The following is a 24,919-nucleotide window of genomic DNA, read 5'->3' as shown; positions in this document are numbered from 1 at the left end:
TTTGCACTTAATAAGCGGCATCCAGATACAGTCTGTTCCATGGTATGGGTCAAAATCATCTGCGCATGTTCCTTAGTGCTCACATACTAACATGCTATGTATATCTGGGTGCAATACAGAGTACAGGTATGGGACCTGTTATCCAGAATGCTCGGGACCTGGGGTTTTCCAGATAAGGGGTCTTTGCATAATTTGGATCTCCTGCCTTAAGTTTGCTAAAAAAAATTATTTAAACAGTAATTAAACCCAATAGGATTGTTTTGGCTCCAATAGGGATTAATTATATCTTAGTTGGGATCAAGTACAGGTACTGTTTTATTATTACAGAGAAAAGGGAATCATTTAACCATGAAATAAACCCAATAGGGCTGTTCTGCCCCCAATAAGGGGTAATTATATCTTAGTTGGGATCAAGTACAGGTACTGTTTTATTATTACAGAGAAAAGGGAATCATTTAACCATGAAATAAACCCAATAGGGCTGTTCTGCCCCCAATACGGGGTAATTATATCTTAGTTGGGATCAAGTACAGGTACTGTTTTATTATTACAGAGAAAAGGAAATCATTTAACCATGAAATAAACCCAATAGGGCTGTTCTGCCCCCAATAAGGGGTAATTATATCTTAGTTGGGATCAAGTACAGGTACTGTTTTATTATTACAGAGAAAAGGGAATCATTTAACCATTAAATAAACCCAATAGGGCTGTTCTGCCCCAATAAGGGGTAATTATATCTTAGTTGGGATCAAGTACAGGTACTGTTTTATTATTACAGAGAAAAAGGAAATCATTTAACCATTAAATAAACCCAATAGGACTGTTCTGCCCCCAATAAGGGGTAATTATATCTTAGTTGGGATCAAGTACAGGTACTGTTTTATTATTACAGAGAAAAAGGAATCATTTAACCATTAATAAACCCAATAGGGCTGTTCTGCCCCCAATAAGGGGTAATTATATCTTAGTTGGGATCAAGTACAGGTACTGTTTTATTATTACAGAGAAAAAGGAATCATTTAACCATGAAATAAACCCAATAGGGCTGTTCTGCCCCCAATAAGGGGTAATTATATCTTAGTTGGGATCAAGTACAGGTACTGTTTTATTATTACAGAGAAAGGGAATCATTTAACCATTAAATAAAACCCATAGGGCTGTTCTGCCCCAATAAGGGGTAATTATATCTTAGTTGGGATCAAGTACAGGTACTGTTTTATTATTACAGAGAAAAGGAATCATTTAACCATTAAATAAACCCAATAGGGCTATTCCTGCCCCCAATAAGGGGTAATTATATCTTAGTTGGGATCAAGTACAGGTACTGTTTTTATTATTACAGAGAAAAAGGAAATCATTTAACCATGAAATAAACCCAATAGGGCTGTTCTGCCCCAATAAGGGGTAATTATATCTTAGTTGGGATCGAAGTACAGGTACTGTTTTATTATTACAGAGAAAAGGGAATCATTTAACCATTAAAATAAACCCAATAGGGCTGTTCTGCCCCAATAAGGGGTAATTATATCTTAGTTGGGATCAAGTACAGGTACTGTTTTATTATTACAGAGAAAGGGAATCATTTAACCATTAAATAAACCCAATAGGGCTATTCTGCCCCCAATAAGGGGTAATTATATCTTAGTTGGGATCAAGTACAGGTACTGTTTTATTATTACAGAGAAAAGGGAATCATTTAACCATGAAATAAACCCAATAGGGCTGTTCTGCCCCCAATAAGGGGTAATTATATCTTAGTTGGGATCAAGTACAAGGTACTGTTTTATTACTACAGTGAAAAAGGAAACCATTTGAAAAAATGTGAATTATTTCATTAAAATGGAGTCTATGGAAGATGGCCTTTCCATAATTCGGAACTTTCTGGATAATGGGTTTCTGGATAAGGGGTCCGATACCTGTACCATGTGCTTACATTTATAGGGTAAGAACAGATGAATTGGATACAATCGTATCCAATTACATTAGCCCCAGAAAGGAGGTCCAGTCTCCCTCTGTACAAGTCCAAGACACAGAAATAGAGAGCTCTGACTCCCTCTTCAGGCTGTTCTCTTTCCCAGTGGTCCAGGTGTGGATCAGACGTCCAGTAGGACTGTAATGGCTGCTAAGAGCAGTGTAGAAAAGATGGAGCAAGAGGCTAAAGCTCAACTTGCTTTACAAAGTCCATAAAGATGAATGAAACAAAAGCACTCCATGTGTAATCGGGGCAATGGATACCCTCTTAGCGAGGAGGGGACTGGGCGTTTGCCTTCCATTCAGGCGTCCTATCAACATTCTATAGCAATACTAAGCAAGTGTGTCTGTCCCACAAAGTGTGGGCAGACTGTGCCCTGTATGTTTCTATGCATTTGTAGCAAACACGCCAGTGCCCTGCAGAACTATCCCCCTTTTGGATTTCTTTATTTGACTTTCATTGAACATGGCTAGCGCTGGAGCCCTATTTTTCTATGGTATCCCTGACAGTTGCTTTCCCCCCCCCCTCACTTTGATGCAATAACCAAGTGCACTAAATGTTTAGGGACCCAGCATGCTGCAGGAATGGATGAATAAATTTCTTGGCGCACACACACAGTGTCTTGGTGTGATCAGTGAGGATCCGGTGCTCAAGCACAGGCATGTAGTAACTGGTAAGGAGCAGCAGGGGGCGCCAGAGGAAATCTGCCAGCAGCTGCCAGTGAAATAACCAAATACTGTAATTATAAAAATGGGTTTTATTGGGGGGAAAGCAATTCATATATACAGGTAAGCTGTAGCTGTATTAATTTTAATATAGTAGTTTGCACCACCGGGTGCATTGGGTTACCCATATGGTAACCAAGTAACAATCAATCTAGTTTATTTCAGAGGGCTGCTGTGCAGTCTGAAGGAACATCAGTCCAATCACAATAGATTTTCATTCCCAACAACTATTTTTGGGGGCAAAACGCCTTTTCCATGTCCAGACTGTGAGTGCCCATGGGAGCTCAGAACAGAGCAAGGTTGAAGTGATGGGCAAAACTGCACCAATTAAAATGCTGCTTACAATGGAAGTCTCACTTAGCGCCATTACAGCTGGTTTTGTCTATTCTGATAAATGCCAGTTGCAGGGCTTGGAGGTACCACTATATTGTGGGTTTAAACACAAGCTGATTATTGGGGTATACAAGAAACCCATCAAGGTGGATTAGGTGCTGCTTGCCTACCCATAGGTACTGCCAAGTTGCTTTAAACAATTTTGGCCAGTACGCATCCATATTTCTTGTAAATCCATGGCCTAAATCTGCTCATTCCAGGTTTTAATGCCCAACAGAGCCTTCAACCTGCCCTCAACCCCTTTTCAGGTCATGGATTACCCACACAGAATGGGGTAGTTGTTGGTTAGGCAAATATGCATAATATTTTCCATATACTCAGCCCTTTGTCCAGGTTCCATGCTAGACGCCACTTAGCAGCGCATGTTGGCCTGACCAGTCTAACCAGCTCTACTGGTGGGGCATGAAGCCTGCATGTCGGAGGCACGTGTCCCTCTAAATCAATAGCCTCCATTAATGAGGGACAAGTAGCTTTCCTTTGATGAAGCAGCCCTTTAGAATTAGCTCCAGATATGACCATCCGTAGCTGAAGGCTGTCATTATGTAATGAGGCAGGACAGGAATATAATGCAGCTTATGGAAGCCTGACCGTTTGCCCCATCCCAAAGTGCCCCATTGCCGCAGGTCAGGAAGAGTACATTGTGTGCCTGGGAAGGGGGGGTTGTGGGATACCCTGTAATATACAGTAATAAGCTACTCACATGGAACTATGGGGTTGCTTTCTGACCTGTTGCACTGCTGATACTGGTACATGCAGTATCTAGGATACTAGAGCACAATCAAGTTATACTGCAGCACTCCATTCAGTAGCAATGAGATTTATTACTGTGCTTAACTAGGCTTAGTGTCTATAAAGCAACCTGTGGGGTACACTGTGGGCCCCGCTGCTGCTGCCGCTGCAGGTAAGCAGATTGCATCTAAATTTACCCTGGCACAGTTACACTTTCCATATGCTCAACCCCTAATGCCTGGTGTGGCTATTAAGGGATTAGTTTGACCCCCAGCCTGCTGATGGGCTCCACAGATTCTTTGTATATCTTTATTTGCAGACACTGAAGCCCATGGAAATGTGAAATATTGATAAGTTGAATGCCACTGTTCTACTCTAAAATACGCACAGTCAAACCCCAAATTGACATTCCCAATCCCATGTCCTGCTGATTTTGATGGGTGCCTTTCCTAGATTTTACATCTCATTTTCTTGCATTATAAACCAACATTTTGCTTGTTTTCAGTTAAAATTACTCATTAATAATATATATATATTATTTGTGGGAAATAAAGCTGTTGATAATGCTACATTTGTATAACTTGCCAGCAGCTTAGCTTGAGTCACTGAGCCCCGCAGGAAAATTGTTATAGGGCCCACCTTTGGGAATAATGAAGGTTCAGGATATGTTTATCAAAAATGTCACTGTCTGAATGGGTCCCCTATACTATCAGGGCCCCCTTAGTCTGCAGTTACACCCATGTTGCACTGGAGCCTCTATGAATAGAGAATTTCAGTTGAATTGTATATGATATGGCCACTAGTGAAATCTAATGTAGGCAGGGCCGCTATCAGTAAACATGGGGACCCATACTAGTCAGCCTGCAGTGCCTTATCAGCCAGGGGCTCCCCATTATAAGATCATCAGCACGTGGCTACCTGGTCGATGGGCCCAGTGATAAAAATACTCTTTGCATGCAGGGTCATTCCTTCTGATGCATTCTAACTGTGCCTCATTATGCCAAAACTCTACCCATGATCCTTTGCCACGGGGTCCCTGCCTAAAGCACTTTAAGGAGCAGTCTTGCTAAATGAGTGCCATAGGGTACATGGTACTGCTTTACTGCTAAACCTTTCGGTGTTGTGGTTGTTCCCATAGAGTAGCTCAAGTTTAGCTTTCTACTCCAGTTGAATAAAGAATATTCGCTCGGTACATGGGTACACCATGCATTTCCCCATCTCTCCTCTTCCTCTCTCTGTTTGAGTCTCGGCTGACAGACCCCCTCTAAAAAGGAAGTGACAAACAGCACAAGAATGACAGTTTCCCTGTCAAAAGGGGAGAGAGAAAAACAAAGCTGTTTACTTATTCCTGAGTAATTTCTTTGGATTGCCACTAATGTAAAGGCAGCCAAAACGCCCCCCTGGCAGCCAAGTCCAATTTTTAACCAACTGCCATTTTGACAAAGTTCTGCTCTAGGAAAACAAAGATCTCACATTTTCCTCCTGGCACTGAGGCATAGTAAGTAAAAAGACTCAGTATCCCTATAATCTGCATTATTGCGTACTGGATATGGCATTTTATTTCCTATCAACGCAATTCACAAAAAGATGCCACCAAAGGCCCAAAATGTAGAGATAACTCCCCTTAGCTCATAAAAAGATATACTGAATTATTCCAAATGTACATTCTCAGATGTGGCCCAATGATTGCCCGGAAGGAATGGAACAATACAAATATGGCCATAAACATGCATTGGCACAGTATCCATCCGTTTGGCCAACGAGCCAATAGTATGTGTGCAGCCACCATAACAGGACACAAAGGGATTCTGGAGGAAATAGTGCCACTTGTCTATAGGATGGAGCCATATTTAATGCACATTGTGCATGCCTAATTAGCGGTTATAACCACACCCCTAATAAAACCCCATTCTGCAAGCCTAATTGGCAGCGCAATGAGATGCACGCTGCAGAACTCACCGGGGTCACTGTTGCTATGCAAAATGCAGCTAAATAAAATGCAAATGGCCCATTTAACACGGGGACCTGTATATAAAGGTATGGAGGCGGTCGCTCTAATTGGATCCATTCATTAATTGACTCATTATGACCCTGGTGTAATTATGAGACATTATTCCTTAATTGTTGTGGTTAAGGAGATTTAGAGAAGATTAAGAGCCTCTGATTCCATAGTGTTTATGCAAGGAATTGCTCGTCTAAGCACACGTGGGCAAGCAACGCCACTCCAGGTGGGCAGGGCTGCTTTACCTGTGGCTCTTCTGAGGTTTTCAATGTATAATACCCAGAACCCCCTGCCCGTCTACAGGCTTCTGGGACAGTGTCGGACTGAGATGCCAAGGGCCCACCAGATAACCTTGGACCAGACCATGGGCCCACTCCTCCTTTGCTCATTAAATCTCTTTATTATCCTAGGCTATTTGTTTCCTGGTATCCCAATGGACCAGTCCAACTCCTGCAAAAGCAGGAGGGCCCACTTACACCTGGGCCCGCCGGAAGTTTTCCTGGGATCCTGGTGTGCCAGTCCGACACTGTTGTGGGAGTTGTAGTTTGTGACACTAGCATATTTTGGAGTCTGAAGGCTGCAACATTTCTCTGCTCTTTTTGCTTATCTCTACCAGGAAGAATTTCTGTCAATTGGTATGGATCCCTGTGGAAGATTCTAGGTGATTCCGTGCTTGGTGGCAGGGGTGTTACGCACGCCCCCTCCCCTGTATTGTTTGCTGACTGAAGGAGAAGGAGCTGTGAAAGCACACACTTGCACCGACACTGGACAGAGCAGGAAACTGCAACTGCTTTTAGTGGGGCGAAACTCACCTTCTTCCTGTTTCTTCCCCATTAGGGATTCTGCTTTTACATATTAATTCATATTCTACCCTACAGGAAAATACCTGTATTTATCTTATAAAATCGAAGTAGTTTAGGCAGTATTGAGGAATTGCTTTGGTGTCTGGCCCCTAAGTGTCAGATATGGTCCTTGGCCAGAAAGTGCCCTTGGTTATTGTTATAGTACTTTGGCACAACAACATCACTTCCCCATCCATCCTTTGGATCAGTGTGGGTATTGCTTGTACAGGTGTGTGACAGTAAGTGGCCTATTTACACAGAGCTGTCGGGGTTTGTATTTGATTATGCACAATTTTCCTGCTTTTCCATATTTTAATCACTCATCTGCTTGACAGTGTTATCCATGAAATTATCTTAAGGTCCCCATACACGGGCCGATAGAAGCTGCCGATATTGGTCCCTTGGACCGACTCGGCAGCTTATCAGCCTGTGTAGGGGCAGAAACGAGCGTGCTGGCCGACCGATATCTGGCCTGAAATTGGCCAGATATCGATCGGCCAGGTTAGAAAATCCAGTCGGATCGGGGACTGCATCGACTCGTTGATGCGGTCCCCGGACTGACTGCCCCATGGGCGCAAATGTAATCCGATCGTTTGGCACCAGGGTCAAACGATCGGATTTTTTTTTTAAGCTACCCGATATCGCCCACCCGTAGGTGGGGATATCGGGTGAAGATCCGCTCGCTTGGCGACATCGCCAAGCGAGCGGATCTTATAGTGTATGGGGACCTTTATACTGCACAGTCAGGTGTAACTGCAGCAATTGGCTCAAAGAGTGAATTCCTCTTTTCTACTCTAAATTCCTCTAAATGTAGTCCCTAACAAGGTTATAGATATATAGAAACATTGGGGTAACAGTCACCCTGCTATAGTTCCAGGGGTACCCAGGGCACAAATAAGCACTCACCCCAAATCCCCCCCTAACTGGCCTTCAGGCTGGGCCCCCTTAGCCCATAACAAGGTTACAGATATATAGAAACATTGGGGTAACAGTCACCCCGCTATAGTTCCAGGGGTACCCAGGGCACAAATAAGCACTCACCCTAAATCCCCCCCTAACTGGCCTTCAGGCTGGGCCCCCTTAGCCCATAACAAGGTTACAGATATATAGAAACATTGGGGTAACAGTCACCCTGCTATAGTTCCAGGGGTACCCAGGGCACAAATAAGCACTCGCCCCAAATCCCCCCTAACTGGCCTTCAGGCTGGGCCCCCTTAGCCCATAACAAGGTTACAGATATATAGAAACATTGGGGTAACAGTCACCCTGCTATAGTTCCAGGGGTACCCAGGGCACAAATAAGCACTCACCCCAAATCCCCCCCTAACTGGCCTTCAGGCTGGGCCCCCTTAGCCCATAACAAGGTTACAGATATATAGAAACATTGGGGTAACAGTCACCCTGCTATAGTTCCAGGGGTACCCAGGGCACAAATAAGCACTCGCCCCAAATCCCCCCTAACTGGCCTTCAGGCTGGGCCCCCTTAGCCCATAACAAGGTTACAGATATATAGAAACATTGGGGTAACAGTCACCCTGCTATAGTTCCAGGGGTACCCAGGGCACAAATAAGCACTCACCCCAAATCCCCCCTAACTGGCCTTCAGGCTGGGCCCCCTTAGCCCATAACAAGGTTACAGATATATAGAAACATTGGGGTAACAGTCACCCCGCTATAGTTCCAGGGGTACCCAGGGCACAAATAAGCACTCACCCCAAATCCCCCCCTAACTGGCCTTCAGGCTGGGCCCCCTTAGCCCATAACAAGGTTACAGATGTATAGAAACATTGGGGTATGTTCCACTGCTTTATAGAATTTAAAGGGGAAAACTGGCTTGGGATAACAGTGACCATAGAGAATGCGTTGGGGAAGTTAGACTGTAGGCCCCACTGAGCAAGGACTGATGTGAATGATATATAATATATGTAAAGTGGATATATGCAGGTGCTATAAAAACAAATGGTAATAAAAAGAAAAAAAAGAGATCAGTGACCCCAGCGCTGCAGCTGGAATACTCACTACCGCTGTATGAAATGAGCCTTTTTGTGTGTGCCTTTGTCCTAACAATTTATTGCCTCTTGTTCAGAGCCATTCGCTGCCCCTCTTTGTATAATGGGATAGCAGTGAATTTGCCCTTATGAGAAAGCAACTCTTGTGGAATTAGTAATCATTTTATAACTCACTTCCTGAAAGCTGCTCCTGGCTTCCTATGTTACGGCTATCAGGTATCTCAGAATATCATAAGGAATACTGTTACAACTAATGGATTCATATGATTCTATGGGTATGGGAAGCTACTGCAGTTGGTCTGTTTATAAAAGGCCCAAAGACAGAGGTGCTGAGTATGAGAACATGGGGCTTTCCCTAGAGCCACTGAGCCTCTATAGAGGCCGTGAATGCTGTACACCTGTCCCATCCCAATCCTGCAGGTGATCAAAGGAAAGGCAGCAGGGATGGCTGAGACGGGGATGTTCAGTACACCCCGGGGGCATAAAGCCTGCAATACACATACAAGGGCTCTTTTTAAGATGCTAATGGCCTGGGTTTCCAGTACAGAGAGAGAGAGAGGGAACAGGCAGCAGATTCAGCGGGAGATAAGGCTGAAATCATGTTTCCCAAATATATCCCTTTTTGTCTGTTTTAGCACCAGGGGATCTTTTGGTGGGAAAGTCTGCCAGACCCCACCAACATTAGTCCCGCAGGTATCTGCTTGCTGCCCTATGGGTGCCCCTGTATGTGTCAGTCAGTTACTATGAGTGCACCAAGATAAGGTGGGCATCCTTTTCCCTGGTGATGTTGTTCAACTAGAACTTCCAGCACCCACCGACAGCCTTCAGATACATGATTACTGGGTAATCCCGTCAAATTATTATTTCCCGCATACAGCTATGCTGAGCAACAGTAACATTTGGGGTGGTGGGATACATCTCTGTACCCAAAGCTGTCTTCAAGGAGGCCAAATTGGGGTGACAGTAGGAATGTAGAAAAAACAGCATTCCGTTGGGCAAGATGGAGACAATAACACTTCATATGACTGTTGCCCAAATTATTGTGTGGCCCTTCGGTTACTGTTGAATAAAGGTTTCTGCAGCTGTTGGGGTGGTGCTGAGAGTTATAGTTAAACAACTACAGGGCCATAGCTCCTATTTGATATTGGACACATTGTACTATTAAAGTTGGCATTGTTTAGACCATAACCCAGTGCCAGCTGTGGGGGGGGTAGCTCACCTCCTGCCCCCTGAACTCTGTTCTGCCTACAGCAGCGAATGGGTTAAGTGAGTGACCTGCCCACAGTTCTTGTTATGCTAATGGCTGGCAAGTTTGTGGCACCCTGCCAGCCATCTCCACCTCCTCCTCTCTCACACGGCATTTTGGGGGAACTTTTCAGATCCCAGTTTTTGCGTATGGGAAAAAACCCCAGTGAATGGGTCCTTTGCTCTTCCATAGCGATGAGGGGCCAAAGTTGTCAGCAAGAGAAGGAGGGGGGGATGACACATTCAGAATGGAGACCCATACGCCACAAACTGTCTTATTGGGGTACATTATCTGCCTCCTACTTTTTTTCAATATAAAAAAAAACAATTGTCTGCAATGCTACAGTGTTGGTGTTGGGAATCCAACTAAAACCTATACAGCTCTGCCAAAGCAGTGACTGCCAAGGGGCCACCCATATGCCTAAATGCCCTATAAGTACCATACCCTAGTGCCTGTATGTATATAACAAAAACTGAGCCATGCTTACATGCTAGGGATAATCCTCCATAAGTCAATAAGTCTGCAATACTAGGAATAGTTGTACACACCTGTCATTCTCCCAATAATGCCTATCACACCCATATGTGACATGTATGTAAGAATATTTATTTAGCCATACACATACAGCCATTAATTGGTCACTTTATAGGTGGCAGTGCACTGAGCATTAATATAAAGAGGCCTAATAACTTCAGTTTCAGAACTACAGTCCTACTTGCTAATGATGCTGGGAGGTGTAGTTTCACCAAAGATTGCCCATTCCTTCTATATTCCACAGCAGCCACTGTTTAGGTAATTCCGCTTAAGATCAACCCCTTTGACTGGGTCCCAAGGGGTTGATCTTAAGCGGAGCTGCAGGAAAGTCACGTTTATACCCATATGATTTGATATACGGTTCACACAAGATTGGACATTACATCACATCTAGAGCGCTGAGGACTTTGGTATTGTATATATACCCCACCTCTGTTTAGGTAACGTTGCTTTTCTTGCTTGGTCCCTTACATACGCACAAACTTATACAGGTATAGGACCCGTTATCCAGAATGCTCGGGACCAAGGGTCTTTCTGTAGTTTGGATCTCCATACCTTAAGTCTACAAAAAAATCAATAAAACATTAATTAAACCCAATAGGATTGTTTTACATCCAGTAAGGATTAATTATATCTTAGTTGGGATCAAGTACAGGTACTGTTTTATTATTACAGAGAAAAGGGAATCATTTAACCATTAAATAAACCCAATAGGGCTGTTCTGCCCCAATAAGGGGTAATTATATCTTAGTTGTGATCAAGTACAGGTACTGTTTTATTATTACAGAGAAAAGGGAATCATTTAACCATTAAATAAACCCAATAGGGCTGTTCTGCCCCAATAAGGGGTAATTATATCTTAGTTGGGATCAAGTACAGGTACTGTTTTATTATTACAGAGAAAAGGGAATCATTTAACCATGAAATAAACCCAATAGGGCTGTTCTGCCCAATAAGGGGTAATTATATCTTAGTTGGGATCAAGTACAGGTACTGTTTTATTATTACAGAGAAAAGGGAATCATTTAACCATTAAATAAACCCAATAGGGCTGTTCTGCCCCAATAAGGGGTAATTATATCTTAGTTGGGATCAAGTACAGGTACTGTTTTATTATTACAGAGAAAAGGGAATCATTTAACCATGAAATAAACCCAATAGGGCTGTTCTGCCCAATAAGGGGTAATTATATCTTAGTTGGGATCAAGTACAGGTACTGTTTTATTATTACAGAGAAAAGGGAATCATTTAACCATTAAATAAACCCAATAGGGCTGTTCTGCCCCCAATAAGGGGTAATTATATCTTAGTTGGGATCAAGTACAGGTACTGTTTTATTATTACAGAGAAAAGGGGAATCATTTAACCATTAAATAAACCCAATAGGGCTGTTCTGCCCCAATAAGGGGTAATTATATCTTAGTTGGGATCAAGTACAGGTACTGTTTTATTATTACAGAGAAAAGGGAATCATTTAACCATTAAATAAACCCAATAGGGCTGTTCTGCCCCAATAAGGGGTAATTATATCTTAGTTGGGATCAAGTACAGGTACTGTTTTATTATTACAGAGAAAAGGGAATCATTTAACCATGAAATAAACCCAATAGGGCTGTTCTGCCCCCAATAAGGGGTAATTATATCTTAGTTGGGATCAAGTACAGGTACTGTTTTATTATTACAGAGAAAAAGGAATCATTTAACCATTAAATAAACCCAATAGGGCTGTTCTGCCCCCAATAAGGGGTAATTATATCTTAGTTGGGATCAAGTACAGGTACTGTTTTATTATTACAGAGAAAAGGGAATCATTTAACCATTAAATAAACCCAATAGGGCTGTTCTGCCCCAATAAGGGGTAATTATATCTTAGTTGGGATCAAGTACAGGTACTGTTTTATTATTACAGAGAAAAGGGAATCATTTAACCATTAAATAAACCCAATAGGGCTGTTCTGCCCCAATAAGGGGTAATTATATCTTAGTTGGGATCAAGTACAGGTACTGTTTTATTATTACAGAGAAAAGGGAATCATTTAACCATTAAATAAACCCAATAGGGCTGTTCTGCCCCCAATAAGGGGTAATTATATCTTAGTTGGGATCAAGTACAGGTACTGTTTTATTATTACAGAGAAAAGGGAATCATTTAACCATGAAATAAACCCAATAGGGCTGTTCTGCCCCCAATAAGGGGTAATTATATCTTAGTTGGGATCAAGTACAGGTACTGTATTATTATTACAGAGAAAAAGGAATCATTTTAACCATTAAATAACCCAATAGGGTTGATTTGCCCACAATAAGGGGTAATTATATCTTAGTTGAGGATCAAGTACAGGTACTGTTTTATTATTACAGAGAAAAGGGAATCATTTAACCATTAAATAAACCCAATAGGGCTGTTCTGCCCCAATAAGGGGTAATTATATCTTAGTTGGGATCAAGCTACAGGTACCTGTTTTATTATTACAGAGAAAGGGAATCATTTAACCATTAAATAAACCCAATAGGACTGTTCTGCCCCCAATAAGGGGTAATTATATCTTAGTTGGGATCAATTACAGGTACTGTTTTATTATTACAGAGAAAAGGGAATCATTTAACCATTAAATAAACCCAATAGGACTGTTCTGCCCCCAATAAGGGGTAATTATATCTTAGTTGGGATCAATTACAAGGTACTGTTTTATTTCTACAGAGAAAAAGGAAATCAGTTTTAAAATTCTGAATGATTTGATTAAAATGGAGTCTATGATCCTATACCTATATATCAGTTTCTGCCAGTGCAGTAAATGAATTGCAAGCTCTGCAACTAGGTGGTGCACCCTCCGGTATAAAAGTGAAAGGACTGTTCCCTGCCATCCAGTGATTTTGACCCTTTGAAACTTATACGTCAGTGATTATATAATATGTCAGTAACCCGAAAAGTTTCCCCAATTACAAAACATTATTGAATGCTGCAAAGTTGTAGCAGGAAAAGCAGACACCTGGTTGAGTGAAAGGCACATTCCAGCCCCCCTTGCACCTTCCTGCCCCCCTGTGTATGCACAAATACTATTTATTTCATGCAAAACAATGCCTGACTTGCAACCTGCACTCACAGCAGCCACAGGAATAGAGGGGTGGATGACTGAGTGCTCCATGGTGATGTCTCAGCCAATAGGAGTTCTCAAAGCTGTTTATGGGGGCGGGCTGTTGTCATGGTGCCCAGAGAAGCCTTTCAGAGCCTCTGGTACTTAATGCCTGGCAGCAGAGTCAGGGGGGTAAATAGGAAAAGAGCTGGCAGGGCAATAACTCATCTCCCCACCACCTCTGCTGCCGCTGCTGCTGCTGCTGCTGCTTCCAGAACCTTCCTGCCTAGTTCTGCTCTATTGGGACCCACTGTACCTCAGGTAAATACAGACTGCTGTACCTGTATATGCCCTACTCTCTCTTATTACCTTTAAATTGTTTCTTAATTACTTTTTCTAGTGCTTTTCTTTGTTTTTTGTTTGCTTCTGCTAAAACTGAACACTAATGGATTGCTAGAATTGGGGATAAATTGCAAGCTCTTGGGCTCGGGCGTTGGTTTTTGTGTTCTGGACGCTGACACTTTGTGCTGCCGCTGGATGGGACGGCCATATATTTCCCAATGACCTGGCATCCAGCTTATGAAAGGGCTCTTATAGCTGGCACGGCTGGGCGCACAAAATGTCTGCACGTCACCCAGGCTTTGGCACCACTTCGCAGTGACTTTGGAAGGGGAGTGATGGGGGGGAATGTGAGGTGCATTTTAATCAAGCCTACCCTAAATAGCTGGCCCACTGACCAGTCCCCCCCCTCTATTCCTCTTGCACAGATCCATGTCTTATACCGGCTCTGCCCTTGGTTTCTCCAAAGAACCAGGGCTGCTATGGGGGGCCCACTTGGCATCCCTGCTATGGGGCCCCACCTATATATCACAAATAGTGTGTGGGGCCCCCACTGTTGCAATCTGTGCCCTTTGTATGTTAATATAAGTTCCTATATTGCAAAGCTCTGCCCATTGGCTCATTGGCACTGTATAAGAAACGGCAAACACCATCTTTATTCTAATGGCAGAGCTAGAGTATCATTTGGCCCCATAGTAATGAAAGAGCTGAGTGTGAGTAAGGGGTGCATTGCTTTATAGGGGTGCTATATCTATAACTGCTGGTCCATATGCTCCTGTATAGGCCAAGGTGAATGTGCTTTGGGCCAGGACAGGTGCAGCCAGACAGAAATTCCCATGCTGTGTGTGTGAGCGGCTGTTCTTGGGCTAAAGGATAAACCATGCATACTGTTTATTGTTGGCCCGGTGGGGGTCCAACACAGCGGAATTATCTAGCCAACCTTGACTTTATGCTGGTGAGAAATTTAGAAGATATTAATCTTTTGCTTCTCATGAAAGGAGGAATAACTAACTATTGGAATGTCTCCTCCGTCCCACCTTCGGGAATTAGCCTCCCACTCACAGGAAAGCCTGGGAATTCTAGTCTGGGATGTCTCTGTTTTAGGGTCTATAATAAGTTTTTAAGCAAATTTAATTTTATACTAAGTTTTTATTTTCACTTTGTTTGAAAATGTTTTAATTTTTAATGTTATGTTTGTTTGAAAACAGTTATACCTACCTAGCTTCCATCCTATTCCCAGCAATGCCTACCATTAGCACACAATATGCAGTTAAGATCACCTTACAAATAAAATGACGTAGGGTGGGACCAGGAGCTAGGGTTCCCCCACAGAGGTAATGACATCTCACTGGGTAAGGTTTTGCTACGTCAGCACCCTAGGGTGCCTTGGCCTTAAGAGGGACATGCTTTAGGATAAGTAACCCAATCAGCACTTTCCATGACACCATGTTTCTAACAGACCATTCTCTGGTTGCATTGTAGGAGCAGTTCTTGGATCACCAGGCTTTATTAATGTTTGACCTGCCCACAGTGGCCCCGATAGACATGGAGGACAGCTGGGTGACTTTCCAGGCTGAGGGGGAGCAAGGCCAAGATTCCTTTTCTAGCTCGGTTAACCTGGACGACAGTCTGACCAGCTTACAGTGGCTACAAGAATTCTCCATACTCAATGCCAACGTGGGTAAAGCACCATCATCTGGGGACTCCCATGGTTACAAACATCTATCCGGTGCCCCCTGTTCTCCTCTGGCCGCCGACCCCGCTTGCCTGGGCATGCCACATACCCCAGGAAAACCCATCTCCTCGTCCACCTCGCGGGCGTCCCACCTGGGACTCCAGCCAATGGAAGATATCGATTACAAGACCAACCCGCATGTGAAGCCCCCTTATTCCTACGCCACCCTCATCTGTATGGCAATGCAAGCAAGCAAGAAGACCAAGATCACACTGTCTGCCATTTACAAGTGGATCACCGACAACTTCTGCTACTTCCGACACGCCGACCCCACCTGGCAGGTATGTATGCGGATGGGGATGGCAAGACTATTATATACCATATATTATTTATACATTGCAATCTGTTAATATTCCCTCATAACAACGCGGTCTAACTTGCCTTTACCTTACGCCTGAAGCTGCTGTTGTAGTGCTGAGGCAATAAGGCACACAGTGGTATGGTTCTGCTTCTCTCTGCCTGTCCCCTGTGTATAATTACTCTGTGGTTCCGTGAACCTTGAGTTACTATTTTGCGCTTCCTACATCCCACAGCGTCACATGGCTCATTAACCCTTGCCGGCGGGAGCTGTGCATCCATCCCCGTCAACATTCTTCTAAAGATGAACTAATTAATTGTATTGAAAAGCTTAATGGTTAATGTGTAGTGCATGATAGTTCTCCCTTATTCAGGGCCATTGCTGTACATTGGTGTTTTATTTAGCTGGGTGTCAGCCCCCCCGCCCCGCAGTTCTGTACTTTCTGTGTGGCCCTGACACCCCATTGTTCTAAGTAATGGATTGTGAGTAGGAGGGTCCATTTGAGATTGGTTTATAGGGGGATCTTGTACAGTCAGGTGGGGTGGGGGGGGGTGAGCTTCCTGGAAGGAAAGAAAGAGGCCCTCCCTGCTAGTTTAAAGAACTTGTCCCCGATGCCCCTCTTCTGTGATGCTAATGACAGTCCATTTACTGCAGTGACATGTAGCTTATTTATATATACGTGTGTGTGTTCAGTAATTTGGGATAAATATGTGCTTGTGGCACATTTACATTATAAATATGTGTGGTCTGCAGGGCTTTTATTGAGAAGGGCTCTCAGACAAAGTTTCCTGGAGGCAGAAAATAAATCCTCTCCCCCCCCCTCCCTCCCAAGCCAAGTCTTTGGTGAGGTTTAATTAAACATTAGTGTAGGTGGGGGGGGGGGGTTACCCCGACACAGGTGGTTAGGATGGAAGCCGCTGAGGCAGGAATGATAAATATGTTTAACAGGCCAAGCAATAAGCATCCAGAGGAGAGTGATGAATAGAGAGAATGGATGGGAGGGGGGCTCAAAGACGAGCAGAGGAATTTGTTCCCCCCGCCTGTTAAACTTTATTAAACAGTAACTAGCGGATCAGGAAGATCCGGGATCCCTGGGGATTTGATGGCAGAAAGGTGGGAGATATCCTTATTTTAACCCATTTTTGCCCGGCGTTATTATTTAAAAGTAGAAAGCGTGATCTACACCCCCAGAATAGACACACATTTCCCATTCTGCTCCTCCTCTGTCCCACCATTCCCGTAAGCCAGGGGATTCTACAAAGGTCGCCCCTCCTTTTGTCTAAATAGAAGAGGCGGTTAAGGGGGAAGGTATTTGGGATGGCTAGGAATTGGAGAGGTCAAAGGAGGATATGTGGCTATAAAGTCAGCACGCTCAGCCCACTGGATCTTCCTTTCTCTACTATTTTATGATTCCAATCTTTTTGTTTTTAGCTTCCAACTCCCTTTCTACCCATTCTTCCCTCCCTACATCTGTATCTCAGACTAGGCCTGGGGAAAAACAAAAAACAAGGGCTTTCTCTGCCCAACTTGCATTATTCCCAACTCCATAAGTTTTCTCCATAAATTTCAGAATGATCAATTTTCATCTAATTTTCTTTTTTTCTCCCAACTAGAATTCTATTAGACACAACCTCTCCCTGAATAAGTGTTTCATCAAAGTCCCACGGGAAAAAGATGAGCCTGGCAAAGGAGGCTTCTGGAAGATTGACCCACAATATGCCGATCGCCTGATGAATGGGGCCATGAAGAAGCGCAGACTCCCGCCTGTGCAGATCCATCCGGCCTTCGCTAGCGCCCAGGCTGCAGCCTCCGGTAATAGCAACAGAGGTTCCCCCTGGCAGTTGAGCGTCAATTCGGAGTCCCACCAACTGCTGAAGGAATTCGAGGAGGCAACCGGTGAGCAAGGCTGGAATGCATTAGGAGAGCATGGCTGGAATGCCATAAGCGATGGGAAGTCCCACAAGCGCAAGCAGCCATTGCCCAAACGCATGTTTAAGGCCCCACGCCTCTCCAGCTCCCCTATGCTCTGCCAAGAGGAGCAGACTGAATTGGGGTCCTTGAAAGGTGATTTTGACTGGGAAGTGATCTTCGACTCTTCAATGAATGGGGTTAACTTCTCGGCCTTCGAGGACCTGGAAGTCACGCCTCCCCTGAGCCCAGTTACGCGCTCTGTCGACCTCACCGTTCATGGAAAGCACATCGACTGCCCACAGCAGTGGTACCCACTGGGACAGGACCAAGCGGTGGTCCAAAACAGCTTGGATTTTGATGAGACCTTCCTGGCCACCTCCTTCCTCCAGCACCCGTGGGAAGAGAACAGGAATGATTATCTGTCAAACTCTGCCAATATCGAACAGCTTTTTGATCTCAATGAGGAATTTCCCGCAGAGCTCAATGACTGGTCTGCCTTGGGCTCCTATATATAATGTTGCCATACAGGGACACAGATAGACACTTATATAAATAAATTTATATTTACTAAGAACTTTTATGAACATTTATGAAATCCTTTGCAGAGCAGAGGGTACCGATTCTGGAGTTTACACAGTTTGGGAATAGATCGGGTCTATCCCGCTGAACGCTCCTCCAGTGGCCTGAGCTGTCGGGCAGCAGATACGCTGGGCAGAAGACTGTCCCGTTCCCTCTGTCCATGATGAAAAGAACAGTACTTAAATAAAGAACCTTTTTGTACTTATTTTTCTAGGTATTTTCAAAACGAACTTAGGTGTTACCTCTGTATTGTGGGTAGGGCGAAATACAGACAATGTGATATCAGATGAGTCTGATGTATGATCACTTCTGGAATATGTGCAATGTGCCCTTCCCTCTCTCTTTCTCTCTTCCACAGGCCGAAGAGTTGCCCGTTATCTGTCTTCTAATCTTTTTTTATATAACAGCGGTAGAAATGGGAGAAAAAAAAAAACAGATAGACAACGAAAAAAAAACGAAAATACCTAAACCTAATGTGTTTAATGTCATTAGGAATACTGTTATTATTGGGGGGTGATTTCTTTTTATTTTAGAAATTTTAACCAGACACAACAAATCTAACTTTATTTAGCCTCCTATTGCCTGTCTTTCATTCCTAATCCCTTGTTACTGAGAAATCAGACAGAGTGATATCAAGATGTACAGGCTTGGTGTAATAATACCTTAAATATATATATATATATATATATAAAAACAAATATTCAACGTATATTTTTTTCTCAAAACCAATTTCTGTCGGCTTCCACATTGCCATAGACGCTGCCCTGGCAACAAAGAGAGTCGGGAAATAGCTACTGGGAGAAAAAGGTGTCCAGTAGTTTTCTCTTTTGTTTTTTTTCTATCTGAGGAAGGGAATGAGAGTGTGTGAGAATGCTTGTGTTTGAACAGAAAAGAAGGCAGCCAACAATGCAGATTTTATGACTCTGTTTATCTCCTGCCTGAATGGTTCAAACATTATTATGCAATTGCAATTGGGGTAGAAGGGTGACTGAAAAGTGGGCCACTGTTTTTCGGATGAATAAAAACGACAGCACGCTTGTATGAGCTTCCAAGTGTGTGTGTTCCGCAAATAAATTCATTTTTGTATAAAAAAAAAATACATTGGATCTTGTCTTGATTTGCTGTCATATTCAGTTGGGTGGTTTGGGGGGAAAATATGTACTTTGATCATTTTAAACGTTATATAGTCTCTTGCACTTGAATAGAGGGGAGTAGTGGCTCGCTCTACAGGGATTATACATCATTCCCATCAGTCGCTGCCCCAGTGAGCTTACAATCTAAGGTCCCTATCACATTCCCATCAGTCCCTGCCCCAGTGGAGCTTACAATCTAAGGTTCCTATCACATTCCCATCAGCCCCTGCCCCAGTGAGCTTACAATCTAAGGTCCCTATCCCATTCCCATCAGTCCCTGCCCCAGTGGAGCTTACAATCTAAGGCCCCTATCCCATTCCCATCAGTCCCTGCCCCAGTGGAGCTTACAATCTAAGGCCCCTATCACATTCCCATCAGTCCCTGCCCCAGTGGAGCTTACAATCTAAGGCCCCTATCACATTCCTATCAGTCCCTGCCCCAGTGAGCTTACAATCTAAGGTCCCTATGCCATTCCCATCAGTCCCTGCCCCAGTGAGCTTACAATCTAAGGCCCCTATCACATTCCCATCAGTCCCTGCCCCAGTGGAGCTTACAATCTAAGGCCCCTATCACATTCCCATCAGTCCCTGCCCCAGTGGAGCTTACAATCTAAGGTCCCTATCACATTCCCATCAGTCCCTGCCCCAGTGGAGCTTACAATCTAAGGCCCCTATCACATTCCCATCAGTCCCTGCCCCAGTGGAGCTTACAATCTAAGGCCCCTATCACATTCCCATCAGTCCCTGCCCCAGTGGAGCTTACAATCTAAGGACCCTATCACATTCCCATCAGTCCCTGCCCCTGTGAGCTTACAATCTAAGGTCCCTATCCCATTCCCATCAGTCCCTGCCCCAGTGGAGCTTAGAATCTAAGGTCCCTATCACATTCCCATCAGTCCCTGCCCCAGTGAGCTTACAATCTAAGGTCCCTATCACATTCCCATCAGTCCCTGCCCCAGTGGAGCTTACAATCTAAGGTCCCTATCACATTCCCATCAGCCCCTGCCCCAGTGAGCTTAGAGTCTAAGGTCCCTATCATATTCCCATCAGTTCCTGCCCCAGTGGAGCTTACAATGTAAGGTCCCTATCACATTCCCATCAGCCCCTGCCCCAGTGGAGCTTACAATATAAGGTCCCTATCACATTCCCATCAGTCCCTGCCCCAGTGAGCTTACAATCTAAGGTCCCTATCACATTCCCATCAGTCCCTGCCCCAGTGGAGCTTACAATGTAAGGTCCCTATCACATTCCCATCTGTCCCTGCCCCAGTGGCACTTACAATCTAAGGTCCCTATCCCATTCCCATCAGTCCCTGCCCCAGTGGAGCTTACAATCTAATGTCCCTATCCCATTCCCATCAGTCCCTGCCCCAGTGGAGCTTACAATCTAACCCCTTTCACACAAACCAGGGGTGGTTTTATAAGGAGCCAATTAACCTGCCTGTAGGAGGAAACCGGAGTACCTGGAGAAACCCACTACTAAGAACATACTCCGTAATAGTAATGTGTGTAATAGTATATAGTGCTCTGGCTCTGGCAAAGTTGTCCAAGTAACATTAACCTATAAACATGATATGAGCAGAACTGCTAAAGAATACCCCAGGGCCTCCTTAAGATGGATAGGGATGCCTACACATTGCCCTGCATTTCAATTATTTGAGTTTTCAGCTCTGTTGAGCTTGATTTAGCAAATCTCCAAGGTAAATAGAGAGGGGGGAGAAATCCCAGTACAACTGATGTCTCTATCTGCCATTGGAGGGAAGAAGAGCGGTCTACGTGACCTTAATAAAGGAGGTGACAAGCAGAATACAGGTCAATGGGGCAAAGGGAGTCTACACTGAGGTCAGAGGAATGGTGAAACCAGGCAGCATAAAGAGAACTGGCAAGCATGGGTCAACTAAAGGGAAAACTAGCCCAAAACAAGTCACAGAGAAACTCAGTAGCAAGTAAAATCTACCTACAGAGTAGAGGAAAAGGGTTAGTCCTAAACACGGCTCCCCCTACACTTTAACCAATATTATATTGCCTCTGTTGTGAGGAGTTATCCTCCTCTGGCTCCCCAGCTGTTGTACATAGGGCGAAGACACATGGAGCTACTTAGTAGCAGCTACTTGTCACGGCTACGAAAGGCCAGAAAATCCCCTGCCATAGACAATACTGAGAATTGTCTCTGCTAAAACACATGTAGAGACAATTATCAGTAAATGATCAGCATTGTCTATTTTAGTAGCCACAACAAGTAGCTGCTACTAGTAGCTTTGTGTGGCTTCACCCTAAAGCTATGCAAGGCTGCTGCTCCTGTATGCTCCACTTTATGTGCTTACCAACTGCAAATTGCTTGGGCATAAAGTGAAAGAGCTGATAATACTTGCCTTCCTCTGTCCCCATTACATAGGTCCATTTATATTAGACCTCCGTGCAGATTATGCCCCAAGTAGGACAGTTCAGTCCTCCTAAATACAAATGTACATGGGATTTATTATTCAGAAAGCTAATGATTTAGTGGTTTCCGCACAATGGATCTTTCCATATTTTGGGACACTGTGCCTCTGAAACCTATTTAAAGTCTACAGTCGTAAAATTGTTTTGACATCCACAAGGATTGATGCTGGATTAATATAATCAATTAGAAGGCAATGTTTTATTACTACAGTGAATCAAGTAATAGAATGGCATTGCCAGGATTGGTAGCATTCTGTGTAGCAGGTTACTGTAAAATTGAACATATAGAAATATTATCAATTTGGACAGATTTCATTTATTGATAAATACACTTCTATAAATCCCATAGGAATGAATAGAACGTGGGTGAGTTTGTATGTATTAAGCTCTATTATGTATTAATCTGCCCCATAGTGTTATGGACCAGATTCTATTTAGATGATGATGATGGTGTCTATGTAGCCAATAAGCAGACTGGGGGCAGTAAAAACTCTTTGCAGGGCCACATGTGGCCCACAGGCCAGTTGTAGATATAAAACAATAGGAAGATATATAGGCAGACCATACACACCTACAGGAATGTCTTTAAAGGGGCGGTTAACCTTTAAGAATGGCCAACTGATCTTCGTTATTTATTTTTTTATAGTTTTTGAATTATTTGCCCTCCTCTTCTGCCTTTTTTCCAGTTTTCAAATCGGGGTCGCTGACCCCGGCAGCCAAAAACTATTGCTCTGTGAGGCTACAATTTAATTGTTATTGGTACTTTTTCTAACCTATTTTTGCGTTCAGGTTCTCTCCTATTCATATTCCTGTCTCTCATTATAACCACTCACTGGCTGCTAAGGTCATTTGGACCCTAGCAACCAGATAGCTGCTGAAATTCCAATCTGGAGAGCTGCTAAACAAAAAGTGAAATAATTAAAAAAGTTACAAAAATAAAAAAATGAAGACCAATTGCAAATTGTCTCAGAATACTGGTCTCTACATGATACTAAAAGTGCAGGTTGCGCCTCTCACGGATGCCTTTTTGCCAGGAATAAATTGGAAAGCTCCGTGCTGAGTCACATTTACTGAGCGCTTCAAGCCCCACACGGACTGTTGTAACAAGAAGAAGCGGATAAAAGACAGAAGAGTAAATGATTAACAAGTATTCACCCTGCCAATAAATGTGACTAGATGCCTTTATAGTATAAAGAGTTACGGCTACTGATGGTTTCTAAGCGGAAATAAGCAGTGTCACTGTTAGTGCTCCCCTGGTGGCTGAATGGGATGGTTTTAGGTTCATAGAGAGCCCTTAGGGGAGAGATCAGTAAAGATACAAAGGGCATATGTAAGGCTGAAGAGGCCCTGAGAATGGATATACAGGTATAGGACCTGTTATCCGGAATGCTTGGAACCAATGGTATTTTGGATAAGGGGTCTTTCCGTAATTTGGATCTTCATACCTTAAGTCTACTAAGAAATCAATAAAACATTAATTAAACCCAATACGTTTATTTTACATCCAGTAAGGATTAATTATATCTTAGTTGGGATCAAATACAAAGTACTGTTTTATTATTACAGAGAAAAGGGAATCATTTAACCATTAAATAAACCCAATAGGGCTGTTCTGCCCCCAATAAGGGGTAATTATATCTTAGTTGGGATCAAGTACAGGTACTGTTTTATTATTACAGAGAAAAGGGAATCATTTAACCATTAAATAAACCCAATAGGGCTGTTCTGCCCCAATAAGGGGTAATTATATCTTAGTTGGGATCAAGTACAGGTACTGTTTTATTATTACAGAGAAAAGGAATAATTTAACCATTAAATAAACCCAATAGGGCTGTTCTGCCCCCAATAAGGGGTAATTATATCTTAGTTGGGATCAAGTACAGGTACTGTTTTATTATTACAGAGAAAAGGGAATCATTTAACCATTAAATAAACCCAATAGGGCTGTTCTGCCCCCAATAAGGGGTAATTATATCTTAGTTGGGATCAAGTACAGGTACTGTTTTATTATTACAGAGAAAAAGGAAATCAATTTTAAAAATCGGAATTATTTGATTAAAATGGGGTCTATAGGAGACAGGATTTCCGTAATTCTGAGCTTCCTGCAGAATTCCTTCCCTCAGAATAAACCTATAACTGGCAAACGGTGCACTGAAATACTGACCAGCGATCGGCCCATGTCTGATAGATACGGGCAGTACTACGGGTTCATGTCCCACAGCCATTGAGCAATGAGGGGGGGCCGAGCAGCTCCAGCAGTTCCAAAGCTTTCTGTCTCATCTCCTGGATAAGAGGTATTTAGAGGGAAAGTCCCAGACAATAGGAGCTTCGCCAGTGCCTGTTACAGTGTTCCGAGGCTGCAGTCCGGGGGCACTGAGAAGCTATTCAGAAAGAACTCTGTGTACTTTGAAAGGAACGAAAGGGGAGAGAGAGCGGGAGAGGGATGGATGCAGGAGGGATGAGAATGGCAGGAATATAAATGATATTAGGAAGAATGAGGAGATGGGAACACAAAAGGCTCGAGGGTACCACACAAGAGAGACACTTATGGCAGTGGAGTAGGAGCAGATAAGGAACCTGTAAAGATGCTGGTACATAGCCAGTCAAGGCGGAGTTGGCCTAGGTGGCAAAGTGCTTCTTCTCCCAATGGGTGGCCTGGGTGAGGCTTCTTGGCTCACAGTTACTGCAGAGGGAAATTGGGAAGATTGACAAAGGCCAGGAACCTCTGTAAGTGGTGGGACCCAGACTGGGGCAAACATACATGCTAATACCATCATCTGCCAGTTAACTCATCACACAGTTGGGCAATGGTATAAAAATCATCAAACTGCCTGATCAAATTGGGGCAATAAGGGGTAATTATATCTTAGTTGGGATCAAGTACAGGTACTGTTTTATTATTACAGAGAAAAGGGAATCATTTAACCATTAAATAAACCCAATAGGGCTGTTCTGCCC

General features: G+C 43.5%; 1 protein-coding gene across 2 annotated transcripts; it reads left to right on the top strand.

Moving 5' to 3' along the window:
• Positions 1–13,623: 13,623 nt before the first annotated feature.
• foxj1 (forkhead box J1) lies at positions 13,624–19,485 on the top strand. Of its 2 annotated transcripts, none has more exons than XM_012971716.2 (3): positions 13,624–13,847; positions 15,348–15,881; positions 17,512–19,426. In XM_012971716.2, the coding sequence occupies exons 1-3, from the start codon at positions 13,656–13,658 to the stop codon at positions 18,322–18,324; spliced, it is 1,539 nt and encodes a 512-aa protein (XP_012827170.1). In that variant the 5' UTR covers positions 13,624–13,655; the 3' UTR covers positions 18,325–19,426.
• Positions 19,486–24,919: the final 5,434 nt, after the last annotated feature.

This window comes from Xenopus tropicalis, chromosome 10 (assembly GCF_000004195.4).
Source record: "Xenopus tropicalis strain Nigerian chromosome 10, UCB_Xtro_10.0, whole genome shotgun sequence".
NCBI lineage: Eukaryota > Metazoa > Chordata > Amphibia > Anura > Pipidae > Xenopus > Xenopus tropicalis.
The sequence above is the reverse complement of the archived record's forward strand: the minus strand, read 5'-3'. Positions and strand labels throughout refer to the sequence as shown.

What these genes read in the sequence shown, in the direction of transcription:
- foxj1 (XM_012971716.2), top strand. Translation starts at nt 13,656, where the DNA reads ATGGTGCCCAGAGAAGCCTTTCAGAGCCTCTGGTACTTAATGCCTGGC. An exon ending in TGGGACCCACTGTACCTCAG is followed by an intron (nt 13,848 to 15,347) that starts GTAAATACAGAC and finishes GTTGCATTGTAG; the next exon opens with GAGCAGTTCTTGGATCACCA. An exon ending in ACGCCGACCCCACCTGGCAG is followed by an intron (nt 15,882 to 17,511) that starts GTATGTATGCGG and finishes TCTCCCAACTAG; the next exon opens with AATTCTATTAGACACAACCT.